Source organism: Prosopis cineraria, unplaced genomic scaffold (assembly GCF_029017545.1).
Source record: "Prosopis cineraria cultivar Desert tree isolate PC_DT_omini unplaced genomic scaffold, ASM2901754v1 PC2, whole genome shotgun sequence".
Taxonomy (NCBI): domain Eukaryota; kingdom Viridiplantae; phylum Streptophyta; class Magnoliopsida; order Fabales; family Fabaceae; genus Prosopis; species Prosopis cineraria.
This window is the reverse complement of record NW_026555333.1, coordinates 4378110-4398271: the sequence shown is the minus strand read 5'-3', so window position 1 is coordinate 4398271 and position 20162 is coordinate 4378110. Positions and strand designations below refer to the sequence as shown.

Sequence of the window (20162 nt, the reverse complement as noted above, 5' to 3'; positions counted from 1 at the left end):
TTTTCAGTTTATATATATATATATATATATATATATATAAATTTTAATGCTTTTTTTTTTTGTTAAGGTTTAATGCCTCTCTCTTTTTTTTTAATGTTTTTTTTTTATTTTTCATATTATGTTAATCATAATTTTAAAAATTAAATTAAGAGAGAAAAATTTAATTTTGAATTAAACAAGAGTATCCTTTTTTGGTTAGATTATTTTTTTAAAAAAATATAATCCAAAAAAAGATTAAATTATATTTTTATATTTTTATATTTTTTTAGTTGAATTCATTATTATTTTTATTAAATTTAAAAAAAGTTCAGACAAAATACAGTGTTCACATTTTTTAACATCCAACGTTTTAAAAAATGCTTTATATTTTTAAATGAAGGGAGTATATTTTAAACTAATTTTCACCTCTCTTATTATTATTACTACTATTACTTATTATTATTATTATTATTTTCCTGCGTACTCTTGTTAGGACAACTTAATGGTAAATAAAAATAAAAATTTAATTGATTTCAAATATTTATTAAAACATGTTTATAAAAATCTCATTATTAATTATATATAGGAAAAATATAACTTTTAATTCCTACATTTTATAAGCAATTTTTTATTGGTCCCTACACTTTATTTTCAGTGTTCTAAATTCTTACAGTTTTCTTTATCTACACTTTAGGTCCCTACACTATTAGAGAGGTGATGACGTGGCAGTAATGGTGTTAATTATGCTATTATGGATAATAACACCATTAATTATATGATGATGTATCAGTTAGTGGCTAATATATATATTTTTTTGGAAAGAAAATAAAGAAAAGCTTATGTGTACTCTTTTCAATCCTTATTATAAGATACTTTCAACCATTTCACGCATGTTAAAAATGTTAATTTTTTTTCTTAATATCATAAAAAAATGATATGTACTTTTATTTTTACTCTTGACTTTAAATAAGGATATAATTATATTAAATACTTTCACGTTAATCAAGAAAGGGTAAAATTAAAAAAGTAGTTTATATTTTGAACAAAATATAAATAATATTTTGAATAAAATCTTTTTCTAGAATATGTCCTATAAATAGGACAGAGAGAGTAATTTTCAACAATCAAAAAGTGAAAAAAATTTATCATAACTCCAAACCTAAATAATATATCTTATATACATTAAAAAATAATAAATCATCTTGCCTAACCCTAAACTTAATTTTGGAGTACAGAATTATAGGAAAGACATTCTAAAATACAGAATTATAACAAACTTAAAAATAAACACATAATATTTTTTCATAATTTTAAACTCTACTTGTATATATGTATAATTATTAAGAAAATACACATCAACTTTTTTATTTTTTTTAAAAAAATAAACATCAACAACTAACTGACATGTTATTATATAATTATCAGTATTATTTTACTGTTAATATTATATTAGTATCCTTTTGAAAACGTAAGGATTAAAAATATAGATGGAAAAACTTGTAAAGATTTAAAACATTGAAAATAAAATGTGGGGACGAATGGCAAATCATGTTTTGCATTATATATATATAAAGAGCATCTTACAATTTTTCAAAAGAAAAGGTGCGTATTTTCAGTTGCTGATTGCTATGGGAGAAGCAGAGCATCCATTGCTACGGCCGGCGCTGCCTCAGAACGCATTAGAGCAGCATCAGCATCAGTGTCTGCTCAGAAGAACATGTTTGGAATCAAAGAAGATTTGGCAAATAGCAGGTCCCTCCATCTTCAGTCGCCTTGCCATGTTCTCCATGACTGTTATCACTCAGTCTTTCGCCGGCCACCTCGGTGAACTCAATCTCGCCGCTATTTCTATTGCCTGTACCTTCTTTATCTCAATCAGCTTCGGCTTCTTGGTAATACCTCCTTCCTATCAGTCTCAATTTGTGAGTTATTGCGAAATTCACCCGCAATTTAAATCAGAGATGGATGGGTAATTGTCTTGTCTAGCTTGGCATGGCGAGCGCAGTTGAGACCCTTTGTGGCCAAGCCTACGGGGCCAAACAATACCACATGTTGGGCATTTATATGCAACGTTCCTGGATAGTTCTGTTCCTATCTTCAATTTTGTTGCTGCCCATGTTCATTTTCGCCACGCCCATATTGAAGTTCCTTGGGCAACCCAATGGAGTGGCGGAGCAATCAGGTTTGGTGGCGATTTGGTTGATTCCGTTCCACTTGAGCTTCCCATTTCTGTTTACTTTGCAGAGGTTCTTGCAAAGCCAGCTGAAGACCGCCGTCATAGCATGGGTTTCAGGGATAGCTCTCGCAATCCATGCGTTTGTAAGCTGGGTTTTTGTTTACAAGATGAAAGTTTCGATTGTCGGGACTGCCCTTATTCTTGATTTCTCATGGTGGGTGTCAGTCGTGGGTCTCTTGGGCTACGTTGTTTTTGGTGGGTGTCCACAATCATGGAATGGTTTTTCTGTCGAAGCTTTTGTTGGTCTCTGGGAATTTTTCAAACTCTCTGTGGCTTCTGGGGCCATGCTCTTGTAAGTACTTATCACTGGTCCTTGTCCCTTTATATTTTGAATCTTAGAAAGTGGATGCCATTGTTAGAAGGCATGAGTGCAACGTTGCAGATTGGAGAACTTCTACTACAGATTGTTGGTTATAATGCCAGGATATATGCACAACACCGAAGTTGCAGTTGATGCTCTTTCCGTCTGGTTAGTTCCTATTTATAAACATTCTCATCACAACTATTTATTCAATTCCTTGTGTCTTTCCCAACCTCTGATCTTGTTTGGCAGTGTAACTATCTATGCTTGGGAATCTATGATACCGCTAGGATTCTTGGCTGCAACAGGGTATGTCACTGGTTGTGAGTGCCCCCTTCTCTTTCTGTAGATAATTGATGATTGTAAGGGGAAAAGCTTAAACTAGATTGAAAAGTTGATAGTTTGGTGAGAAAATTGGCATGGTTGCAAATGGACGGAGTTGCACCAAATACAGATTTAGTATTAGTGATTTGAAGAAATAGCTTCATGAGTTGAATATGTCTTCTATTGTTCCATTGGCATAAAGATTAACTAACAAAAGATTTTTTTCCCCTCATGTGGTTTGCTCACTAGGCGTCCAAACGAAAAGTCCTTCAATCATAAACAAGCATGTTGACTGTAATCGCTGTAACTTTGCGAGTAGAGTCATAGGACTCATTACAGGTTATGATACTGACAGTTACAGATGACTATTACCGAGCTCATCGTCATCGCAGCTAGGGTTTACAATTGAGGGTTTGAGGCCAAGTTTGAGCCCGAAACCTATCCATTTATGTTCACTGGTTAAGCAGGGCATGACTCCACCATTCAAAGTCATCCATGTTTCTTTTCTATTAGAGAAGGACTAATGATACCTGCCATTGAGATTTGCTTTATGCGAGTCATATTTAACCATAGAAGAGCAAAACTTGATACATTGAATGTGGTTCATATTTTATCTATTTCTGTTACTGCTTTCTACTGGGATTCGTGATATTTGACCACTCAACAATAGTGAAAAAAGTAGTTTTTGGATTATAATAATTGTAAGGATACTGCTGCTGCAGTCCAGTTGGTTTATCACAGGGACCCAAAGTATAGCCTTTCAGCCTGTTTGGATTCAAAGAAAAATCGATTTTTGAGCCAAAATAATTGACTTTTTGAAAAAATTACCCAAACAGTCAAAAAAATTGATAATTGATTATTGAATCAGGATCATATTTTGAAATAATCTTTGAAAGGTTACTTATAAATTTAATTTTACTATTAAATAATATATTTTACTTCTTAAATAAAGTTTAACAAATTTAATAATATTAAATATAACTTTATCAATAATTTAATTTTAAAGAGCAATATCCTTTATGGTAATTTGCACGGCTAAAATCAATTTAAAAAAAATAGTATCCAAACAGATTGCGTTATAACATGATTAATTATAATTAAAATCAATCATATTAATAAATTATTTTCATAATCAATTATACTCAACTGAAATCTAAATAGGCCTTTTATCCTTTTGTTTCAGATGATAACAAATTTTCAGGAGCATTATTGGCTTCTTCCTAAACTTTTTCGTCCCAGTCTATTGGTATCATTCGTAAAAAAGTACTGTGCAATTGTGCACCTCCTTTTGTTGGATGCTCTACTATTTGAAAGTTCAAGACATTCCATAACCTGCTAGTGCTAGAGATGGCCTCTGAAATGCAGAAGGAAGTTGATTCCCATGTTTTGGGAATGACCAACACTTCTATATATGCCGATAGCTATTGAAGTATCTGAGAATTATAAAAGTCCTCATAAGTCTATGGCTTTCTTGGTAGCAAATCTAAAAGCTTTTGGTTGTCCTAATGTAAATTCCCCAAGTGTCTTAGAAAGTTTTCAAGACTTGTTCTATAATTTCTTAGCAATTTACACTGTTTCCTTAGGTTCACATCAAACTTCTTGAAAATTGATTTGGCTTCATGTGATACATATTAATTGGCGTAGTTAGAGAGAAATTGGAAGGCTAAACTTTTGTTATAATTACCAACGCCAGCCCAGTATTTGACCTTTGTTGTCACTTTTCTTGTGCTATCTCAATGTCAAGACAAATGAGAAATGATTATGAAAGTAAATGATTGATTCATATGTTTACAACAAGTAACAACCACTTCTAGAAAGCCAATTATTGATCTCTCCTTTCCAGAACATTTAACATATTTAAATTCAGGGTGCGTGTGTCAAATGAGCTTGGAGCAGGCAATGCAAAAGGTGCAAAATTTGCAGCTTTGGTGTCAGTGTTGAATACTTTAGTGGTGGGATTTATATCATGGCTGATAATTATGATGCTTCATGAGAAGCTTGCCATGATCTTCACAACAAGCTTACCTGTTATCAGAATGTTCAATGAGCTAGCAATCTTGCTGGCTTTTACAATTCTTCTGAACTGCTTGCAGCCAATTCTTTCAGGTGATAAATCAGAAACTATTCGCTTTTGATGGAACTCAACCTGCAAAATGAAAATGGTATTAAAATGATATAATTCTGGCAGAGTGTAGGTCTTCTAACCAGAGAACTACAAAGGAAATGACAAAAAACACGCTTATCCACTCACTGGTTCCTTAGCATTTGAGAGGCTAGAGCCTGACCCATGCAACAGTCACTCACAGTTTGCTTGCCTCCCAACGAACGTCCAGACTTCCTTGATAATTCCCTCCACTCCCACACACACACTCACACAATCTCTCTCTCTTCCACTCATCTCCCATTTCCCACTCATGTCTGGGACGAAACCCACAATACTATCTTTTGTCCTTACTCTCATGTTATAGCCCCATGACATCTTTGGCCCAAAAGCTGTGGGTCAATCGGCTTCCAATCTTGTGAATTGGGCACACAATTTCTAACGTGGAGCCTCTAGAAAGAAGTTCATAAAGCAGGTTAAACATAAAAAAACTTAAAATATATATATATATACCTTTATAAATAAAAATGTCAACTTTTAATCTTTTTTTGCTTTCTTTTGGGACATGAAACTATTGATTTTTAAAATTTATCATTCAGTATATCTATTTATGTGTCTTAGCTTTGCAGGGCATAAATTTCTAATGTGTACCATATGGTGGCATGTGTTGATCTGCAGGAGTAGCAGTTGGATGTGGTTGGCAAGCTCCAGTGGCTTATATAAACATCGGTAGTTACTACATTGTGGGGATCCCTGTTGGGATTCTCCTAGGCTGGTTGTTACCTTGGGGTCTTATTGTACGTGTATCGTCACTGTTATTACAATATTACCTCTGCTTTGTGAAGGCCGTAGTTCCCTCGCTGCCACTCCTGGTATTTAATTATGCTATTTTTTTCACTGTCAGGGTATGTGGACTGGAATGTTGAGTGGAACAATCGTTCAAACATTGATTTTGACTGCTATTACCACGAGATGCGATTGGGAAAAAGAGGTAATGAAGCTCAGGAACATTTGAAAAGTACTATGTTTTCAGTTCTGGAGGATGACATGTTTAGCTTTGGTTACTGTATCATTTTTAGGTATGCAAAGCGGGAATTCTTGTCAGGAATGAAGCGGCTCTCGCCCAATAACAGCTGGAAAAAGTTGTAGTTTCTATTATGAACTAACCACAACCCCATGCGTTGCATGGGTTAGCCTATTCAATTAACACATATTTATGAAATGATAATATAGTTTAGATAATTGTAATCATATTATGTGGCACGTGGTCAAGAAGGAATTAAAGTGCTTCTTAACAAAGGTTAATGTTTTACTGATACTAGTCTTTGAACATGCAAATCCAAGCTTCTTTTTGCATGTTGTGTTGAATTCTTTTTACATGGAAATCTGTTTGTGCTGCTGAATTTTTATTGGCCTCTGATTGTATACCATGTCACACGGCAAAAACATTAAAAGAGATCATTTCTATAAATTATTAAATGAGACAGAGTATCTTGATAATGAAATTACCAACTCAAATAATTTTTTTTTTTTGATAAACCTAACTCAAATAATTTTAATATGATTTTCAATGTATAAAAATAGTGAAGTTTACATATTGGAATAAAGTTCCGACAATGAGTACAATGACTGCACCATTAAAACCAACTTTTTTTGACTCTATTTGTGTCTATAATAAATAAATTCTGTTGTGCGCCAAGTCCAGCATCTTTGGTGAGAGTAATTCATGGAAGCTTTATGAGTGATAACTTATCAGCATGTAGCATTTTTATAGAAACGTATCCAACTCATTTTTCATCCTTTTTAGTTTCCTTAACTGACCCAACAATACCAGCTCAACAGTTATTGCCACAAGATTTAATGGAATTTCTTGAGGTTCATTTTGGCTAATATTTTATACTGTTATTTTCCTCACAAACTTCTTCCACTTTGTTACAATAGCAAGAAGTGAAAATGGTGCTTTAGAATTATAAATGTTTGAAGGTATATCAATATGTGATATGACTTGCATCTCCAATATCATGTATCAAAGTTAAATAATTCTAATAGATTACTGCCAAAAAAAATAAGTCTAATATATTTTATATTATGTATAGATATATTATATGGATACTATTCGGTGCAGCAGAAGATGGATATTTGAAAGACTGAACCTTGGGTATTTGGTAGACAGCCTTTGGATATATGTAGATGGATATTATGAAATCTATTAAACAAACCTAATGCAATTATCTGCAAATATTTCTCCATTTTGTCCAGTTTGTTGAATCTAGTGAAGGACTGTTGTCTTCCTAGCTTGAGCAGCATTATACATTGAAAAGGTTGTTTGTGTATGGCTAATTTCTAACAAACCTTTTGGGCATCTCTTTGTAGCTGCATTTGTTACTGGTTAGGTTGTCTTATGGCTTCACTTTGGTGTTCTAAATGAGTGTTTTAACTTTTAAGGGAGCCCATTTCCTGATATGCGGATCAACAGATGGAATGCTTATCTTTGTTGCATCTCCATAAGCCAGTTTGTTTTCCGTTTTATGTTACTGGGTAAGTGTTTTTTTTTTTTTTTCAATTAAAAAAGGAAGTTCCATGCTTGTGACTTATTCAGTTCAGTCACATTAGGTACTCTGTGGATCATTTATCCCATAGGAGATATTAACATCCGAAAATAATGTTTGGTTTTAATTTGACAGCATAGAAGATTTCATTTTAAGAAAATGAAATACCCATCTTCTGAACTTATATGTGTACACTCCTGGTGCAATTATCAACACATAATAGGCTGTCTCGGCACATTCTCTGTAGGTTAAGGCATACACCTGCTGCATATTTGTTATAAATGCTTGACACTTAATACCACCCAAGACAAAACTTTATGTGAAATAATTCAGCAAAAGAAAAATGGCATCCATGAATTAGTCTTCAATCATTGTATTCTTTCCGAAAGGCAATTAGTCAATCTTACCTTTAAAGTAAGTGTTGACAAAAATAAATGCCTTCGACTTTTGTCACCAGATTTAGTTCTTGGCTTGGTTATCCAGTATCAATTGCTTATAATCTTTTCACACACTAGTCTTAAGTTCTAAATAATAGTCATGCTTTGAAAGGGATAGGTTATATAGAATACAAGGACAGTGACATAAATAATATTTGAAGAAAAGTGGTATGTAATCATGAATAGCGGTAGTATAGACATAAATAATAACTTTTGACAGAAAACTCAGCTACAAAAATTTCACGATATCACACAGAAAACACTTGCAGGCCTAAAGGCATTGGCATTTTGACATTAGCAAATTGCTAAGTTGACAGCAACAAATGCACAGGTGATAGAAAACTAGAGGGGTACTCCTAAAATGATCCGCACTTTAAATCCTGGAAACTTGCTAAGTTGGTAGTAGCAAGAATTATTTCAAAACAAAAAGTTTGGAACAGCCCTGTCGTAGATTATATTCAAGCAAGAGAACTCAAATAATTTAGTAAACTTTAAACTTCTTCATCTTCGCATAATACTCAGGTGTCCTTCCATATTTCCATATTAGGGTTTAATTTTAGTGAACTATCAAAGATTGTACTCTTGATTTTTTGAATGATATAATTTTGGTGAACTTGCAAGTGGTTTTGTTTATAAAGATTATTTTCAAGTTGCAGTCCTCATTGAGATTGCTATTGACTGGGTTTTGCCTTGTGACTCTAAAACTGAGAGGTCCAACAAAACTCATGGTACCCAATATTTTTTTGTTATCAAGAGAAGCTTTATAAACCTATAGAACATTATGGTATTGTATCTAATACATATTCACTGCATGAAACTTAAAACTTACTTAAAAATATTATACATTGCTTTAAAGTCAAGATCAACTTCGCTATTTATAAAAACAAATAGTAGTTTAAGACAAACTAATAACAGCAGCAGGGTATGTGCTCATTGTTTAAGATATCTCATCTAGAGCATTTTTCACTGAAATTGCATATGTGGCTACTATAGCATTTCCTGATTCCCATCCCTCAAGGTTTGAATTTAAAATAAAAGTTACTCCATATGGAAGACATGCATGAACACTACAATTAGTTTTTCAGTATTAGAGTACCAACACAAGTTTGAATGGGAGGTTATTATGTGTCAAGTGTTGTTATTGTAGTGACTAATGGCTCATAGGTGAAGGCTATTGACATTTTGCATTGCGAAAATCAAATAAATAAAAGAGCAGTGACCACTGTCTTAAGTTTAGGCTATTGACTTCTTGTAGGTTTTTTTTTTTTTCACAGCTTGGAGTTAGTTAATGAAGAATTAACAACACATTACTCCCACTCCCAAAAAAAAAAAAACTTTATTGTGCCTCATCCACTTTATTTATCCAAGAAAATTAATTAGACTGTTAACGCTCCGAGCAATTGATTTAATGCTAAAGAAAAAGAAACACATGCCAATATTATTTTGTTACCTTCTTATTCCCATTAACAACTGATTTCTCTAATTTAATGGCTGGTATGAGGACAAAGCAATCATTTGTAAATGTGCTTGAGTTCCTATAGCTCCAGCTGCCTTGGCAGAAGTTGAAAAGAACAGAGGAAGCAAAAAAGATTTTTTAATACAGATAGAACAAAACATGAGGTTGAGACTTGAGACAAACGGGCTAAAGTTAGATACAATACTTGTTTGACATAATATACAGGAAATACAGAAAGATGAGACAAACAAGTAACACGAGATATCAGCAAGACTCAAGAGGATTCATCAAAGTACGATGCAAGCATTCAAAAAAGGGAGAATTGCACCTAGGACCTCTAGGAGAGAAAAAATTGCACTCAGTACAATCTAAAGTATCTCTGAAGGCCCAAGGGCCCTAAATGAAAAAAATGTTGAAGCAGGAAAAGATCCATTTGCCCCTCACAAAATCAGTCATTCTTTCACGATCTGATATTTTCTTCTTCTCCTCCTCTTCCACTCTCTTCCTCTTCCTTCTCACATCATTGCATTACATTCCCCAATTCTTCCATTCCATCCTCCATCTTCTCAATCTATCATCCCTTCTTACGGTGAGCCAAAAATATAAGAGCTAGATTCTGCACATCTCTACCTCACTGCCTTCATTATCATCCCCAAACAACTTGATTTTTATATATCAATGGCCACTGTTACGAGATGAGCATTGACGAGCTCCTCAGCATCGAACTTCTAAAACTCATGGAAACTTGTAACTCAGCAGTGGTCTGTAGTGATTTCTATTATGAATTGCCCTTGAGAGAAAGTGGTTCAAGTTTGTTGACAGAATAGTGCAGAAATGGCCAAAAGGGATATCATCAATGATTCTAGCCGGCAGTATGTGGTTAGTGGCTTTGATTTTTCCCCTCAGTTTACTTTCCTGAAGGTTGGCAGTTGGCACGCTATTCATTTACATTCTAGCTGTGTGTGTGGAACGTTAAGAATACTTGCCCTGGTGAGTGAACCCACAAGTGCTTTTCAGCTGGTACCGTGCGACGTCGTTGTATCAGTTTCATGAATGTTGGCACGCAAGTGTTGGGCATGTTCTTTTCTCTATTTCATTTTTTATAACTAAAATAACATGGAGAATCAGAATCACATAAGCAGCACATACTGATGCTCGGAGCATATATATCTTCCTCAATAGCTCAGATATATTCCCTCCATTTAAAAATATAAAATATTTTTTAAAAAATAAATATTAAAAAATATAAAGTATTTTTAATTTTTTGAGACATAAAAAATAAATTATTAAAATATGAAAAGATAAATTTTTAATTTTTTGAGATGTAATGAATATTAAAAAAAATAAGAAATAAATTATTTTATATTTATTTTAGGGTGTTTATAAGGATAAATATAAAAAGATAAGATTAGTTTAAACATAAGTAACCACTTTATTAGAGAATGATATTCGATTAAAAATATTTTATATTTTAAAAAAGATGGAGTAATCAACTGTAAAAAGTTTCAGACTTTCAGCAGCTCTTTAAACTTACAAGCGCACATGTATGTTATTGGTATATTTTAATAGAAATAGAATATATAACTTATTACTTATTAGTTTATTAAAACTTTTTTCTGTTATTGATTAATATAACTCTTCACTAAAAAAAATGATTCTCCTTGTCTTTGTCATGCTTTTAGTTATAATATAAAGTATTGATAATTAATTTACAATTTTAAAAGAAATTAGATGAAATCCTAATCTTTTAAAAAATGTACACCTCGTTTATTAGACTCTCATTGAATACATTACACAAATATGAGTACAGTATTGATTCTTGCAAGTCAAATATTTTTATTGGTTTTTTTTAAGTTTATTTTTATAGACTCATTGTTGGTTATACAGATTTACTTTTCCTTTTACAAAAAAATAATAATTTATCTTTATAATTTATCATGGTTAGGCTCAATTTTTAAATAAAAATTTAAAAGTAAGCGATATCATCACAAATTAATTATAAATATTTGTAAATTTAATTTTTTATTAAAAAAATACTTTCAAGTGATAATTACCGTAAATGTTTTACAGAAAAATGAAATTAATTTTTAAATGTAACCAGAATATGGTTTGTACGGAGTTTAAAAAATGAGATTGTTTTTTGTTTTTTGGCCTTTTGTTTGGTTTTATTTGTTGCCGTATTTTGCTTTCCCATCTTATGAAAGAATGCGAGAGAAGGGAACTATATCCAATGAAGATATGCAGATAGATAGAACTATAATAGTAGAAGTGCAGTTTGAATATAAAATTACGTAAGAAAAAGGCTTATCAACCTTTTTGGTTTGTTTTAGTTTGTATTGGTAGTTTCAGTTTCTATTCAATATATATATATATATATAAAATCACGGGACTTTGCATTTTTTATTTATTAAAAAAAAAAACAATGGCATTTGCGGAGCTGGTGAGCTCCCATGCTTGGGTTGTAAACTGTCAGGCCAGGAATTGGACTGCGACACCGGGGAGTCAACTTTTTTTTTTTTTTCAATATATTACTATTAAGGACTCAGGAGTACGTGGCTAATTTATATTCTTATATTTATAAAACTTAAAACAATAACAATGAAAAAATTTAATTGGAGGAAAATGGTCCCAGTTGCTGCCAAGCAAATTAGCAAGGGCGTGTTGTAATGAATGTGGGACCAATGGGCAGAATTAATAGGGTGGCGCTATGAGGATCAAATTAAATGGAAATTGACTGGTAAGAAAGTAACGAGTCGTCCCCATGATGACATGATCGCCATGCAATTAAGAGATTTAAATTATCTTAAGTTGAGAGTAAATTTAAGTAAAGTTTGCTCTTTTTAATATTTTTTATCATTTTATTATGTTTTATAAAATATTTTTCTTTCTCTGTTTTTTTTTAAACCGCAAACTTCACTTAATTTCACACACCCCAAATTCAGGTGATTTAAATTCTACAATTAATGGCTCCTATTTGTAAGCCGCCAGCTAGTTCCCTTCAGCTTCTCTCTAAATCTTCATATATTGTCTCCCTGCTTAAAGCTAGCAGATCATACTCAAGCAATTATGATGTTCTTTTTCCAGGGCCAGGGAATCGGGATCGGGAAGTAACAAATGTATGGACATGGAGTGACATTGTGTATATCGAACCCTTTATCAAGCCAATAATAAGAAGTTCGAACCCTTTAACTATCCGGGATTGAAACTGCTTCTCTAACTCATATTCCTAAATTAACACCTCAATTCGGTCTAAAACACTGTATACTCAAGCAAGTTATTTTCTTCCATCATTTTTTTTTTGGGCTCTAAACATGCTATACTCCTATATTTGATCATATTTAGGATATTAAACTCTTTTTGCCTAATTTAACGATGCGTGTAATTAAATCTGAGACAAATAATTCTTTTACAAAATGTTTAGCTTCCTAGGATTAATTTAATAAGAGTAATTTTAGGAAGTGTTTTGATTTATTGACAAATTTAATGAGTTAATTTCCTTTTAACAGCTGACCACAAAAAACTTCTTTTTAACTCATTACTTGGCCAATTAGGTAAATTCGATTTATATTTTAAAATTTATAGAAAACCTCGTTGATGGCAACGAAAAAAATAAAACAGCTTAGACATTTTTCTTAAAAAATAAAGTGAGTCATAAACATTTTACTAATGAAATATTGTATTAAAGAGTCAGGATATCATAAATAGGACGGAAAGGATGTGCCTTGATTCAAACCTGACTTTTGGCCGAAAAAATTCAAACCTGACTAGAGGAAAAGTGAAAGCGGGGGACTGAGAGCAAGGGCTGAAGCATTGCTGCTGGAGGAGAAGGCACGATCCACGACCCATGGAAACCCTGACGAGCCATTTAGACGACAATCTCAGCCAATCTCTCCTCTCAGAACCATCGCCAATAGAAGTTCAGCCTCCAGAAAAACAAACATTTGCCAGAAAGCTCTGGGTTGAGACCCAGAAACTATGGGTCATCGTGGGTCCCTCTATCTTCGCCCGCATTTCCGCTTTCACCATGAACGTCGTCACCCAAGCTTTCGCCGGTCACCTCGGCGAAGTTCCTCTTGCCGCCATCTCCATCGCCAACACTGTCATCGTCGGCTTCAACTTCGGCCTTCTGGTACCTCCTAAAATCTTAACAGCTAGTCAACTACCACAACTTTCGGTCGTTTTCAACTTTGATGGTTCTTCATCTAACAATTTTCTTGAAACAGCTGGGAATGGCAAGCGCCTTGGAGACGCTGTGCGGGCAGGCGTTCGGAGCAGGGAGGCACCGCATGTTGGGAATATTCATGCAAAGGTCATGGATTGTTCTGTTCCTTTGCTGTTTCTTACTACTGCCAGTGTACGTGTTCGCTGCTCCGATCCTGAAACTGTTAGGCCAATCAGAAGAGGTGGCGGAGGAGTCTGGGATTGTGGCATTGTGGCTCATACCGCTTCACTTCAGCTTTGCGTTTCAGTTCCCTCTGCAGAGGTTTCTGCAGAGCCAGCTGAAGGCAGGAGTGGTGGCATGGGTTTCGCTGGTGGGTTTAGTGGTTAATGTGGTAACAAGTTGGGTCTTCGTGTACGTGTTGGATTTTGGGGTGGTGGGTGCGGCCCTTGCTCTCGACATATCGTGGTGGGTCTTGGTGTTTGGGATGTACGGATACTTAGTTTGTGGGGGGTGTCCTTTAACTTGGACAGGTTACTCCATGGAAGCCTTCTCGGGACTGTGGGAATACCTCAAACTGTCTGTTGCTTCCGGTGTCATGCTCTGGTATGTTACATGCTTCTTTACTTTTTACAGTGGGTTAAGATAGAGAAATTGCATGCGTCACAGTTGAAGTTGGGCCGGCTTGTTAATACTGCAGCTTAGAGAACTGGTACTACAGGATACTTATACTGATGACGGGGCATTTGAAGAATGCCACAATTGCTGTGGATGCCTTGTCCATATGGTAACTTGATTGTAACTTGTAGCTTCGATCACTCTGTTTTTGTTTTTGTGATTTTACACAAGGAGCGTGTAACGGTTGGTTTTTGTCTTTCAGCATGACCATCAACGGATGGGAAATGATGATTCCTCTGGCTTTCTTCGCCGGTGCTGGGTACTCTTTTCATCCCTCTTAATTTTAGTCTTTTTTCCTGGGTTGATTCTTTCCTTAAAATGGTCTGAATAAACTTTGACTTTAATTAGGTCTTAATCTGATTGGAAAGGGTTGTATTAACATGTTTTAAGAGCCAAGCAAGCTAATCTTCATAGTACGATTGAATTAACATTTTAGAAAGAGAAGTCTGGTGAGAGGTGCGTAAAAGTGTAGGCTAGGTTGAATGAGGATAAAGGAGAAAGGGAAAGTTGGGAGGAGTAATGTGACTTTTTCTCAAGAATGATGAAGACATATGCGATGGTGAAACCAAAAAAAAAAAAAAAGTAAAACATAGTACGAATGTTGTTGTGCACCAGAACGAGAAGGAAAAAAACAAACAAATCCGGGAGTTGCTCAGCGCTCTTTCGCTGCTTAGTGCTTGGCCTTATCCTCCTCGGGGGTATTCTAGTCGTGGTACGTCTGGTTTACTTGCTCATCATATCATGAACAATATAGATTTTCATGGTACAAATTTATAAATTTTATTTTCATATTTTATCATATAATTATTAAAATAAAAATTATAAATAATAATAAATCTATTTTATCATTAATATGGATAATATAAATTTAATCTGGATGATTCATTTTAATATTAAATATTTTTATAACATTTACTCTTTTCATTCAAAAATTTAAGATATTTATAAACAAATATCACCCATTAATAAAATAGTTATTTATTTTTAAATAAATCTTATCTTTTCATATTTACTCTTATTTAATAGGGTATTTTATTCTAAAATAAATATAAAATAATTTTTTTAATAGGGATATTTCTAAAAAAAAGGCATTGATTAAACTTTAAAAGATTAAAAATATCTTACATTTTTAATATCCAATCCTTAAAAAAATCTTATATTTTTTAATAAAGGGAGTATAAATTAACTATTCAAATTTTCTCACAATTTAAATTTAAAATTTTCAAGCTGTAATTTTTTCTTAATTTTTTAAGCACTAGTTTGAAGATTATTTTTATTTTTTAATATTATATTTAATAAAATAAAAAATTAAAAAAATTTAATATTAAATTCAGACTGATCAAAAATACATTTGAATAATTATTACTTTATAAAAAATATTAATATTAAATTAGATCATTCCAATTAAATCTGTATTATTTATATTGATGATGAAATAGATATATTAACATTTTATAATATTTTATAAAAATTTTAAAATCTGGTAAAAAATAAAAATATTAAATTGAATAGTTCAAATGCTCAAGCGAGCACTACTTGTTAAGCACAGAAGCCAAGCACCGGCAATACTGTTAACTAAACTAATACTGTGTTTCCACTTTCCTGGGGATATTATTGTCGCTACTCCGACGAAGTTAAATCGGGGGCATCCGTGAATGCTGACATTTATTAACTTGCAATTACTGTCCCAATAAATCCTTTTGCATCCATTCCACCGATAGTAGCAGTACAATCCAAAGTCTAAACCGGCAAACCGTTTCCAATCGGAGTGATTTCAAGCCAACAGCGGAGACAGAGTGGTCTCGGCCTTTTCCTCAAAACTCAGCACTTTGTGGATGAATATTCAGGGTGAGGGTGGCGAACGAGCTGGGAAGTGGGAACGGAAAAGCAGCAAAATTTGCGATGCAAGTGTCAGTGGCAGAGTCATCGGTGACGGGGCTCCTTTTCTTCGTCATTGTATTGGCATTCCACCACCAACTCGCATCCATCTTCACCTCCACCTCCGATGTGCTCGAGGCCGTCGACCACATTGACTACCTCTTAGCCATCACCATTCTCCTCAACAGTGTTCAGCCCGTCTTGTCCGGTATCCAAATCCACCCCTGCTTGATTTTATCTAATCATGTGGCTGTCACCCGCACAGCTATCGTCACTGTAGTGTAGAGAAACTTGGGATGCATTTTGATGAAGAAATGCTTTGAATGTGATGGCAAAGGTGTGGCGGTGGGTTTGGGGTGGCAGGCCACGGTGGCATATATAAATGTAGGATGCTACTACATTATTGGGCTCCCGGTCGGATTTTTGTTGGGCTGGATCTTCAAACTGGGCGTTCAGGTATCATCGTCTTGCTTGTCTTGCGGCTTGTTTGAAAATGTGAGAATTCACTTGACTTTGTTAAGGTATCATCACAGGGCATATGGGGTGGCATGATCTTTGGTGGAACGGCTATTCAAACCCTCTTACTCGTCATAATCACTGCACGATGCGACTGGGATAAAGAGGTCATAACCCCTCTCTTCCAAACATCAACCTCTTTGTTCTTCTTCTTCTTCTTCTTCTTTGCCTCCTTTATATTTAAACAGATGAGACCTTGTAGGCTGATTTCTGACTCCTGAGTTTTTGCATTTTCACTTTTCAGGCTGATAAAGCTAATACCCGAGTTAACAAGTGGTCAAGCTCTAGCCCGCCTTGATTATCAATCACATGCCTCATTTTGACGCCATGCTAAGACCGCAAATGCGCGCAGTTCATTCCTTCGACATTGTAATGACAAGTTGTTCATTCGCCTTCAATGTGAATTGGTTTTCATTATTTAGCTGTTGATTATTAATTTCCGGGTTACGTTTTAGGAACAGCGAGAATAAAATTAACGATGAGAGAGTTCCCTGATGGCAAAATTTATGGCATGCCATCAACTACTCAAGTACTACAATATACTCCCAGTCCGATTAATTATCAAATTTTCAACGGTTTATAAACTCAAATCCAAAGACTCGTTACCATTTCATTCTTTTATTCCCCCTCTTTTGGGTCAAATCATCACCATTTCATCCTATAGTATGTTTGTTGCGTGTGATCGAACATTGAATTTGAATAGCTAAGCCTCGAAGTCAATCAGAGCTTAAAAAAACTTAAAATAGTCCTAGTGGCTAATCGCTCAATCATATATAATTCAAACTTTGAATGCTTCAATACAAAACAATGTCAATAATTTGTAACCATTAACAAACAAAAAAATCCTTCCACTTTTCCCTGCAATAGCCATATGGAAAACAGGAAAATCTTTCTTGTATTTGTACCTTACACCATTATTTCTTGTGATGACGGGAAAAAAATCGTATCCAATTCTATCAATACATGTATTAACGATCGAAAACTGAGGCGAAATCTTTCTGTTATCCAGACTGTGGATGTAAAATTTTTTAATGACTATTTACACAAACCAATCAAGAAGCCACACAGGCCAGTAACGAAAAAGGTCCATAACCAGATTTTCTGTGAGGCCCAGCCAAAAAGTGAAAGGGACCAAGGAGTGAAACCTGTCGGATTCGCAGACTCAAAGAATACCGTTATCATCCGACCGTTGGAACCATCCAAGGCAACCGGGTTGCAGGAACCCGAAGCACTTGTCCCGCTTCTAGAAACGGGTTGTTAGACCGAGTCAACTCGCTCGCCTCGTCTCTCCTGCTCGTCTTCACCGCCGTCAGCCACTTGCCTTCTCTCTCCTCCTTCTTCGCCGCCGCCTTCGCCTTTGTCTGCTTAATCAACTCCCAGAACCGGTCATTTCTTTTCCTGTTCACAAACAAGAGTACCAATCCTTCCTTGCTGTCCTCCAATCTTATCAAATCACGCACCAACTCTGCCATCTCGCCCACCTCCAAATCCTCCACCCTGTCCCGCAGTTCTGCTACTCTCAAGAAAATCTCATATTGAACAATTCTGTAATCTTCACCAACTAATCTCACCATTTCATAAACCAAATCGTTCCTTTGAAGCTGTAATGACTCTGGCACTCGGCTTATCAGCTCTACAAAACCTACAAGAACATCTATTTTATGAAACAATTCTGAATTCGACAGCCCCAAAGTCTTCCTATCATGCGCGCCTTTCTTGGCATTCTTGATGTCGTTGCTCCAAGACGAGCTCAAGTAGTAACCCAAGACTCTCGAAACCGATAGACTCTGTTCTAAAACACCAGCGTACCATCGAACCCACGACGACAATTCCAAAGACTCCACGTCGGAGTCGTCGCGAAATGCGGAGAGGTTGAGGAAATTCTGGCCATCGTATGAAGGGTAACAAGCGAGGTGGTCCCTGAGGGTGAGAGGTCCCCGGACGATGACGTTGTGCAATGTGAAGAGGCATTTGAGGGCTACCGTGGCGCTGCGCGTGCGGTGAAGTCGATCTATCAGAGCGTTGATGCAGGCACGCGGTAGAAGGTGGGAGCCGTTGCTGGCGACGGAGAAGACGGCGAGGATTCGGGCTTCCGAGGGAGGAGTTGAGAGGCTGTGGGTGGTGGCACGGAGGATGGAGACGCGAACAGTAGACATGTGGCGTCTGAGGGATAGCGATGCTGCGAAAACTGAGGCTTTGTCTTTGAGAATGTAAAGGAAATTTCTGACCCTTTTTTTCTGCGCCATGAGCGAAAGAACGCGAAGGAGATGAGGATGAAGACTCGGAAATAATATGGCGTGGGAGCACAGAGGCTCTGTATTTTATTGGTGCATAACAGAGTCTCAGACCCAAATCCGCGCACTTAGTCACGGCTTCTGAGAAATAAACTGCATTTGTCTAATAATATCAATAAATATAAGAATAAAGAATTCGATTGAGTAAAGATATTTGGCACGATGATGACAAAGAAATAAAATTATACAGTGCGCGTGGTAGGGAGATAGTCTTTCACAATCAATTCTTTTATAGGAAAATTACATATAAATTTCATATAAAAAATTAATTACTATAAAATATATTAATAATTAAATAAATTTAATTCAGTTATTAATAAATTTTATAATAATTAATTTTTTTATATAAGGTTTCAATATAATTTTTTTTAAAGCAAATTGGTTGATATAATAATAAAATTAAAAATTTAATTAAATGAATAATATATATATATATATATATATATATATATATATTAATGAGGTCTGCAACGCGTTTACTCAACGTTGCTAGCGCGGGCAAGCCGTAAGACATGAAATTTCCCGGGAGACCATTGAAGAGTATGCAATCGTTTTTTCTTTTTGGCCTGATAAGACCACTTAATTTGAACATTTCAATTATTATTTGCTTTTACTTGAAATGATATGTTGCCTTTGTTAAATTGTCCCCGCGTTTCTCTCTCTCCCCTTCCATATAGTTTTTTGACTTAATAATTTATAATATATACAGTTTAAGATAAGACTATAATTAGTGGCAACTAATTGACAGAATGACAGGAGAGGGGGAGCTAGGCTTTCTGAGCGAGGGAGTCAAATTTATTAAAAATTAATAATTTGAAAAAAATTAATAATTAGATGTTTTATAATTGTTGACGGTGGTTTCATATTCTAAAATTGTTAAATAATTAGCTTATCATTTAATACTCAAACAAATTTGGAATTTAAAATATAAGGATGACGGTGTGCTATAAACAGAAGGTAATGCAAAATATGAAAATTTATATATGTGAAGATATAATTTTCTCCAAGCAAGGGGACATTGGTAAAGGCATGGTATAGAAACTTGAACAAAACCGGCCAAGTCAACACATAAATCAGTGACTTGATTTCCTTTTTGGTTTGAATTTTCATCTAAATTGGTCAAAAAATGATCCAGTGTAACTTGATCAACTCGAGGTTAACCCAAATAACTCAATGTGTTGATCGGGTTAAACAAGTTATTATTTTTCCATGGTTTTTTTTTCATTTTCAAGTTATGAAATTGAATGATATGAA

At 34.6% G+C, this 20162-nt stretch overlaps 3 protein-coding genes across 3 annotated transcripts; 2 read left to right on the top strand and 1 right to left on the bottom strand.

Moving 5' to 3' along the window:
* The first annotated feature begins 1590 nt into the window (after positions 1-1590).
* Positions 1591-6344, top strand: LOC129304177 (protein DETOXIFICATION 27-like). The gene is made up of 8 exons (XM_054943866.1): positions 1591-1871; positions 1966-2507; positions 2598-2684; positions 2769-2825; positions 4708-4946; positions 5620-5738; positions 5846-5932; positions 6021-6344. The coding sequence occupies exons 1-8, from the start codon at positions 1608-1610 to the stop codon at positions 6069-6071; spliced, it is 1446 nt and encodes a 481-aa protein (XP_054799841.1). The 5' UTR covers positions 1591-1607; the 3' UTR covers positions 6072-6344.
* Positions 6345-13136: 6792 nt separating this feature from the next.
* On the top strand, positions 13137-17251 carry LOC129301756 (protein DETOXIFICATION 27-like). Its single transcript, XM_054940349.1, has 8 exons — positions 13137-13512; positions 13607-14148; positions 14243-14329; positions 14423-14479; positions 16068-16306; positions 16436-16554; positions 16632-16721; positions 16859-17251. The coding sequence occupies exons 1-8, from the start codon at positions 13228-13230 to the stop codon at positions 16910-16912; spliced, it is 1473 nt and encodes a 490-aa protein (XP_054796324.1). The 5' UTR covers positions 13137-13227; the 3' UTR covers positions 16913-17251.
* Positions 17252-17370: 119 nt separating this feature from the next.
* Positions 17371-18986, bottom strand: LOC129301757 (putative clathrin assembly protein At4g40080). Its single transcript, XM_054940350.1, has one exon. The coding sequence runs from the start codon at positions 18858-18860 to the stop codon at positions 17793-17795; it is 1068 nt and encodes a 355-aa protein (XP_054796325.1). The 5' UTR covers positions 18861-18986; the 3' UTR covers positions 17371-17792.
* Positions 18987-20162: the final 1176 nt, after the last annotated feature.

Coding starts and splice junctions, on each gene's coding strand:
- LOC129304177 (XM_054943866.1), top strand. CDS start 1,608: ATGGGAGAAGCAGAGCATCCATTGCTACGGCCGGCGCTGCCTCAGAAC. Junction 2,685..2,768: donor GTTGATGCTCTTTCCGTCTG/GTTAGTTCCTAT, acceptor CTTGTTTGGCAG/TGTAACTATCTATGCTTGGG. Junction 5,933..6,020: donor GATGCGATTGGGAAAAAGAG/GTAATGAAGCTC, acceptor TATCATTTTTAG/GTATGCAAAGCGGGAATTCT.
- LOC129301756 (XM_054940349.1), top strand. CDS start 13,228: ATGGAAACCCTGACGAGCCATTTAGACGACAATCTCAGCCAATCTCTC. Junction 16,307..16,435: donor TGTTCAGCCCGTCTTGTCCG/GTATCCAAATCC, acceptor GTGATGGCAAAG/GTGTGGCGGTGGGTTTGGGG. Junction 16,555..16,631: donor TCTTCAAACTGGGCGTTCAG/GTATCATCGTCT, acceptor GTATCATCACAG/GGCATATGGGGTGGCATGAT.
- LOC129301757 (XM_054940350.1), bottom strand. CDS start 18,860: ATGGCGCAGAAAAAAAGGGTCAGAAATTTCCTTTACATTCTCAAAGAC.